Here is an 8,110-nt window from a genome sequence, read left to right on the forward strand (position 1 = left end):
AGACAGGAAGGAGGCTAAGGCCATCCATGCCTCCACGGTTGGTAAGGCTCCTGAGGATTCCATACAGTGTTTTGCTTTTAGCCAAGTATATAGTATGTTCTTATGAAAATAAGAGTTTTTTCATGTTATTTTTTAAACTTTGAAGAATTGGAAGGTTGATTTTAAATAGTGTGTTTAAAATGCTTTTCATAAGGGGTCTCTAGAGTATTCATGGTATTAACAGTCTCTTCATATAACACTTTTAACGTTAGCTGGGAGAGTAATGCAGATTTGAGAGGGAGTGAGTGATATGGGGGTGTTTCAAGTTGGTTAATGTAATGGTTGCCAATAATTGTGAGGATCTTCTGGATACCTTCCCCAATACTCTCTGACATGGACCTGAACTCCTTGTTCAGTGTGTTCCCAGTTAGGCACATCCCAAGGGATTTGTATATTGAAGATATATTAACGCTACATGCCTGAGCCCTGGAAACTGTGTCTATAATTTGGGTCTTTTAAAATACAAAGTAGCTGCCGGCCTACTCCTGGTCTGAAGAATGTACTGATCTGTTTATAGTGACTTGAGAAGTAGAACAGCAGTGGGAGTGGTAACATAAATTCATATTAACCTGAAAACTACCCCCAAAGCACAACTAATTTAAGCTGATGTATTTTCTAGCAAAATGCTTGATTTTGGGCCCAGTCAAATCTGAAGTTCTAGGGCCTGGGGCTAGACCAGTGATTCCCAAAGTGGACGCTACCGCCCCCTGGTGGGCGCTGCAGCGATCCAGGGGGGCGGTGATGGCCACAGGTGCATTTAACTTTTTTTGTATTACCTTTCTATTCTGAGTTCAAGAAATCGTTTCATCATTTCAAACTTCAATGTTTCTAATTTACCTTTCTTTACTATATTTTACGAAAAAGGTAGAAACATTAATACATATATCTTTCTGTTTAATTGCTATTAAAATTTTAAAAAAATTAATTTCCAGGGGGCGCTGAGTAATATTTTTTCTGGAAAGGGGGCGGTAGGCCAAATAAGATTGGGAACCACTGGGCTAGACTATCAGGAGTGGATTTTTTCCTGGCCAAGAAACAGTATGTCCCCCATCCCTCTCCCTTGATGCACCTTCCCTGAACAAAAAGGCTCAGAGCTTTCCAAGGTTATCTACTCCAGCCTCCATCACACCTTCAAAGTAGTGTTGAAGCCAATTTGCTGTGGAGGAAGGTAGCTGTTTAGTATGAAAGTCTAGCCCAGGGGTGGGCAAACTTTTTGACTCAAGGGCCACAATGGGTTCTTAAACTGGACCGGAGGGCCGGAACAAAAGCATGGATGGAGTGTTTGTGTGAACTAATATAAAATTCAAAGTAAACATCATTACATAAAAGGGTACGGTCTTTTTTTTTTTAGTTTTATTCATTTCAAATGGGCCAGATCCGGCCCACGGGCCATAGTTTGCCCACAGCTGGTCTAGCCTCTAATAACCTAGCTAAACTGAGAGTTCATGCATTTTGTGTTTCAGGTGCATTTCATCTTTATTTCCATTTTTGCCTCCTGTCTTGATAGCTACATGTCATGCTATGGCATTGAACTTGGTGGATTTAAAAATGAGGGTGGGAGGTAAAGTAGTGGTTAAGAACCTTTGATTAAGGATCAGGGTTAATCTCATGTATGGGTAACTGGTGGGGTTCCAGAAACAGACTGGGGTCTTCCAGTGAGAATGGGAACATAGGGAGGTCTTGCTCCTTGTCTCCAACCCCCTACTCTGTACGTAATGTTTATTCTGGTTTGAGGACTGCCTAAAGCCAGACAGCCCAGAGTGGAACCTTCTTGAACACAGATGATTACATTAACCTTCCGGAGTGCAGAGGACTTCATCTTCCGTTTAGTTTGAAAGGCAACAGGTGGAATGAGCTTTCCACTAGTTAGGAACCCTGACACCGAGTGATTCAGGGTCCATTCTGCTCCCTCTCGATCTTAGTATCACAGTGTTGTTAAAGAACTGGAAAGGGGGAGGTGCACAGACAAAAAGCCAAGTAGCAAAGTTATAGGTAAGAGTAATCAATTCATATACTGTTACTGTATAAATACACAAGTCAATTTCTTTTAACAGCACCATTTCCAAGTGTATACACAACATGATTTATAGCGGCACATTTTTTAAAGTGGGAAATGTTAGTTGCTACTGAAGTAATAAAAGACCTGGTACATAAGAGAATAAGGAGCTGTGTTCTACCTGCTACAGACGGTGCGTTTTTACACCTCCCGCTAGGACAGAAACAAGCCACACGGAGGGAATGCCCACACAAAGTAATACCGGAAAGTTTACTAAACCTTCCCTTCTCCAAACGGACTCTACCAGGGGCTCGCTTCACCTGGAATTAGAGTAACTGAGTAAGGACAACTAAATACTGTTTCAAACAATAAAAGTCATTTTGCCGACATTCCATAAAATCGCCAGTTTTAAGTTCAATAAAGAGGCTTTTAAAAAAATATTCTAGACCTAGTAAAGTGCCTCCATTAATACAATTAAACACCCAAGATTAGACTGAGACAATTTCATACCGATGCGCATCTAAAATAGGTCGAAGTATAGAGTAAATAAATAGCGCCTCTAAGTTGCCACGTTTCCGTTAGTGGGATACACACAGCCTTCACCGTCCGGATGTGCACAGACTAGAAACTAGAGATAAATCAAGATTTTAGCGTCTTGTCTCAACCACAGGACTCCGAACGGCCGGCTTGCTTTGAAAAAAAAAAAAACAACCAAGACGACATCCCAAGGAGAACCGAGGACCGAGCTCCACGCCTCCCCAACAGGAAGAGAGGTGCGCAGACCAAAAAGGAGAGTGGGCGGGCGGCGACCCCGGCGGCCTCCGGCGGCGGCGGGCCGGGCTCAGCGCAGCTTCTTGCCGGGGAGGCCGTCCCTGGGGCAGCGCGGGGCCGGCCGGGCGGCGGGCGGCGGCACTTTGGAGAGCGGGCAGTACTTGATGGTGTGCGCGTTGTCGCCGCTGGCACCGCACAGGGGACACGTGTAGCGGCGCAGCACCGGGCACAGCACTCGCCCGTCAGGTCCCTTCAGGATGTGGGTGGTGTAGAGCGCCACCGCCTCCTTGTTGTTCCGGCAAAACACACACACCTGCAGCTCGGGCTTGAGCAGCCGGGCGGCGGCCGCCCCGGAGGCCGCGTGCAGCCGGGGTTCGGCCGCCCACGCCAGGGCCCGCTCCTCGCGTGGTGCCACCTCGGCGGTGGCCGCCACGGCGGGCGCGCAGCCCAGCAGCACGGCGGCGGCGCGACCTGCGAACGGGCTCAGCTCGGCGAAGCGCTCCTCCAGCAGCCCGGCCTCGGCGGGGCCCGCGCACAGGTCCAGCGCGCCCCCCAGGTAGCGGGCCCGGGACCCCGGGTCGTCGCTGTCGTCGTCGTCATCCTCTTCGTAGTCCGGCGGCCCCAGCGCCGGCCCCAGCGCCCCGGGCCCGGTCCCCGCGTGGGGAGAGCAGCAGGACGAGGAGGAAGAGGAGGGCGGGGAGCCGCCGCCGCCGCCGCGGTCTCCGTTTCCGCCGCGGGCGCAGCCGAAGCGTTGCTCGCCGTCCACCGCCTTGGTGATGAGCGTGGCCAGCCCCAGATAGTCGTTCCACGAGCTGAAGGGCTGCGGGTGCGCTGGGCCCTGGGCGCTCACGTAGTGGGCGCTGGGCACGAGCGCCATGGGCGGGGGGGCGCGGCCGCGGCGGGGCGAGTGGGGCGCCCAAGGAAAAGCCTCCATGGGCGGGCTGCGGGCCGCGCGCGCCGCCTCCCCGCCGCCGGCGCGGGCGGGACGGAAGGGACGCGCGGAGCTTGCCCGCCGGCCTGCCGCGGGGGTGGGGCTGCCTGGCCGCCTTTTATCAGGCCCCGCTCCTCCCCGCCCCCCGGCCTGGCCGCCGCCGCCCTGCCCCCTGCGCTCCCCAGCCCCGGCCACCTCGCCCGCGCCCCGGACGAAGGCGGAGCGGAGGCAGGCGCGCGCTCCGCTCCGGCCCGAGCAGCTCTGGCGCCCAACGCGCTGCGCCAGCTTTGCCAGCTGCGGGGCGGCTTTCATTCTGGGAGGGGGCGGGCGAGGCGCCTCCACGGGCTCCGGCGCTAATTGGCTGCCGACCAGAGCCCCCTGCGCCACGGGTGCCGCTCAGGACGCTGATTGGTGAAACGGGGAAGGGGCGTGCCCTGCCCGCGCACCCGGCGGGGAGGGGCAAGTGGAGCGGAGAGAAGAGCCGGGGAGGGGCGGCTGCTGGGGTCGTCCGCCTTCGCCCCCGCCCTCGCCCTCTCCTCCGCCTGAGCTCTGTGCCCTGGGTCGGAACAGGTGACCAGGACTGGGTTGGAACAGGTGACCAGGGGCTCCCTTGCCCTGGTGGTGATGCTCGCCGAGGACGGGAGGGGGTAGGTATGGCGGTGGGCGAATGCCCCGACATTCACGCACCCACCTCCCAGCCTTCAATCCTCTGGGCCAGAAGCCCCGTCTCGCCTCCCACCTCCTCACTAGCCTCTGCGGGGAAACTGGGGAGGCGGACTGGGCGCGATCTGAGGATGCAGTTTTTAGAGCCGCCCAGCAATGAAGCAACTTGAGTCTGCACAGCACACCTCTGAGGTTCACAGAAGTTAGAGTTCTCGCCTAGTAAGTAGTAGAGGGACCCACGGTGGCCTCCCAACAAGTGTTCAGAGCCTGGATGGCCATGAACTGGTGACCTAAGGATGGGGACCTTCCAGTCCTAGCGTTGGGGTGTGTGTGTGTGTGTGTGTGTCTCGCTCTCCCCTGAGTCGCCCCCGCCCCCAGGATTGTACTGAAATCTGATGGGTTTGTGCAATTTGAAAAGCAAAGCATTTTCACGATCACAATTGAATACTTTGAAATGAGAACCTTTTTTTTTTTTATAAAAACAACGGGGGGAAAAAATCAAGATTTTTGATTAGGAGGGTGCGAGGTGGTCATGCCCTTCCAGGGGAAGGGGCAACACTTGTTTGTGTTTCACAAAAAGGCACCGGGAAGGGCCCTCACAGGGTTCCCTTCTGGTGGCGGGGCTGGCAGGGCAGGGCTCCCCTCCCCTGTGGCTATTGAAACGGGGAGCCGGGTGGCTGGTGCTGGCAGCTCTCATTGGGCCTGAGGCCCCGCTCACAGCTCTGGCTTTGCCCAGCAGCTTCAGAAGGGCCCCGGGGAGGATGCCCAGAACCTAGGCCTGGCACCAGTTACCACTAGGATGAAGGAGTGAATCAGAATGTCAGCAGTGGAAGGGGTCTCGGGGGTCATTTGATCCAATCTTTTTTTTAAAAAATATTTTTATTGATTCCAGAGAGCAAGGGAGAGGGAGAGAGAGATAGAAGCATCAAGGATGAGGGAGAATCATTGATCAGCTGCCTCCGCATGCCCCCTTCTGGGAATCAAGCCCGCAACCTGGGCATGTGCCCTTGACCAGAATCAAACCTGGGACCCTTCAATCTGCAGGCCCACGCTCTATCCACTGAGCCAAACCAGCTAGGGCCAGCCTTCCTGTACGGATGAAGAAAATGAGACTCAGGGGAGAGAAGGACTTCTTTTAGATCACATGGTGACTATGCACCAGCAAGAACTAGGACTTGGCCCCCAACTCCCCTGGCTTGGTGGCCTTCCTGCCATACCATGGACCCCAAAGGCATTTCGGCGTCCATGTGTGCATCAGCCGAAATCAAGTGTAGAACACGGGAGACACTGGACGATGGAGCTGTGCCTTTGGCTGGGGCTGCTGCCCTCAGGGGCAATCCAGGGGCCAGGTGGCAGGCACAGGGAAGGACTGCAGGCAGTAACATGATGCCCGTTCTGGCCACCTGTCCGTGTGAGGGGTTGAAGATATGTTTTCCTAGTCTCTTCCTCACCTCCTACTCCCTGAAGCTTGATTTAAGTCCCGAAGCCAGGCAGTAATATTCTGCACTTGCCAACCCAGTTCCTTTTTCAAGTTTGTGTTGGCACCCGAATGAAAAAGTCATTCCTTTATTTCCTCCCCTTCTCCCACCAAAAATAAATACAAGAGCCCGTAAGGCGTGAGGCTCCTGCAGAAGCGTGGCAGGTTTGCTGACACAACTCTGAGCTCTAACCACGAGAACGGGGCCCCCAGAGTGGTATGAAGGTTATTATTCTATAAATGGAAAATTCCACTCTGTTCGCACAGCCCTGCAGCCTGCATACTTTCAAGGTATGCAGACCTTGCAGGCGCTGAGGAGTGGGGGCCTCTGTTCTGAGGACGACTTCTGCCAGGGAAGTTTCAAACCGCCAGCTGCTGCGTTTGATCCCCTGGGTCAGCCCAGGGAGAGGATGGCCAAAAGCGAGGCCTCTCTCCTCTCCTCCATGTTGTCAGCCTGCGGTTTGACCAGGAGAATAAAAACCTGAAAGTGCACCTGAAAAAGAACAAATGCCTTGATTCAGAGCTGCAGGTTGGGTGGTGGGTAGCGAGGATCCCCAGGAGATGCCCTACAGAGGGGTGGACGGGACCTCGTTGTATCCGCACGGTCTGGCTCCGTGCTGTTTCCACAGGCTGCTCACCTTGTCTGCTCCCAGCCCTGTCCACTGTCAAGCACCAGTAAGTCTTTGACCCAGAAAGAATATCTGGGAGTGGGGCCCAGCGTGCACGAAGGCTTTGGTTTGGGGGACATACTGGCTCATGCACTGGGTGGCCTTGGGAGGCCAGGGTGGGTGCCTGGACCAGCTCGGGGTTAACTGTACCGTGACTTTTGTTGCCAAGCCTAGGCCGCAGCCTGGCCATGAGCTCTCAGGCTCTCTTTGAGGCGGTGGGACTGACTTCAGAGATGCTCTGAGCCCCTCCGATGAGCCTGCCTTTTCTTCCCTTTCCAGAAGGCTGAAAGCAGACGGGGCTAGCGGAGTATGGCAGTGCCTTCAAGGGCCACCTCGGATTGGTGGAAGCAGGAAGACAGATCGGGACGGGCCTCGGCACGGAGGTGAGAGGGTGATGCTCAGGTCCCTCCGGAATGGGCCTGTGGGCACAGGCAGGAGGCTCTGGCAGGGCAGGGGCGGGTGGTGGGGGCGCCGATGGGCTCTGCACCCCCACCTCTTCGCGTGGCCCCCGGCCTGGGCCATCTTCTTTGCTGGCAGCAGAACTGAACCAGGAGAGACAACACACAGACCCCAGGCTTCTTGAGGCTCTTGAGAAACATGAGGTCAGCCCTGGGGAATGAAGCAGCTTGGCGGGTGTCCCGGCAGCTACAGAGATGCTGTTTGTCAGGCTCTGGGTCCCCGCTGACTCGCCTGCCAAGCGCTTTCCAGGGGCAGGAAGTGCTGCGGCTCCCCAGCCCTGGGGCTTGGATACGGGTGGGGTGCCCTGGGGCAGGTTGGGGCGCTCTCTTCTGTCACAGTGTTGACTTTGTCCACACCTGTCTCTGGCCAAGCTCAGAGTCCTGGGGACGGTGCCCCTATCCTTTGGGGGCTCCGAGTTCTCCATGGGCAGTTGAGAAGGCAGGGGGTGAAGTGGCGGGAGCTTGCTGGGCCTCCTGCAAAGTCGCATGGGGCCTTGGACGAGGGACTTATCCACTCTGGGCCCCAGCGCCTTCCTGTCATCAGCCAGGGGCTCATGGCGGGAAGTGGCAGCCACTCTCCCCTTCTCCACTCTCCCCTTCTCGCTTCCTCTTGTTCCAGGTGAGCCCCCTCCCTCAGCCTCAGGGATGAGCTGTGCGGGGTGGAAGGCAGCAGGAACATCCCTTTCCCTGGGCAAGGGCTGCGGTAGAAGAGGGCTGGCAACCCTGTCCCAGGCCCTGACATAGGAGGGGAGGTGTGTGAGGAGCACCCTGGGAGGGCGTTCGCTCCCTTGTTGAAAAAGAAAACAACGCCAGACAAACCACCCCACCTCCTTCTGGCCACCTTCGGGCTGTGGGCTGAGGGCTGAGGGCTGAGGCCACCCTGAGGGGCAAGTCTTAAGGACGGAAAGCTGGCCCACGGGTGGTGGCGAACCTCGGGGACATTTCCCCCGGTGACTTGGTGACTTGTTACACAAGGTAACCGTCTCTGTGGTTTCCGCACTGAGCCCGGCTTGCTTTTGCTGGCAGCCGAATTCATCCTCACTGAAACGCAGTCATATGAACAAGATGCCTGTGGTGAGTCTGTCGGGAAGGTAGGATATGATATTC

At 55.6% G+C, this 8,110-nt stretch overlaps 1 protein-coding gene across 1 annotated transcript; it reads right to left on the reverse strand.

Moving 5' to 3' along the window:
- Positions 1-2,056: 2,056 nt before the first annotated feature.
- On the reverse strand, positions 2,057-3,740 carry NANOS1 (nanos C2HC-type zinc finger 1). The gene has a single exon (XM_070431799.1). It carries the CDS (start codon positions 3,738-3,740, stop codon positions 2,877-2,879), a length of 864 nt encoding a protein of 287 aa, XP_070287900.1. The 3' UTR covers positions 2,057-2,876.
- Between the last annotated feature and the right edge of the window lie 4,370 nt (positions 3,741-8,110).

This window comes from Myotis yumanensis, unplaced genomic scaffold (genome assembly GCF_028538775.1).
Source record: "Myotis yumanensis isolate MYYU_CA2020_CCGP unplaced genomic scaffold, mMyoYum1.0.hap1 SCAF_13, whole genome shotgun sequence".
In the NCBI taxonomy this organism is placed as follows: domain Eukaryota; kingdom Metazoa; phylum Chordata; class Mammalia; order Chiroptera; family Vespertilionidae; genus Myotis; species Myotis yumanensis.

Coding starts and splice junctions, on each gene's coding strand:
- NANOS1 (XM_070431799.1), bottom strand. CDS start 3,740: ATGGAGGCTTTTCCTTGGGCGCCCCACTCGCCCCGCCGCGGCCGCGCC.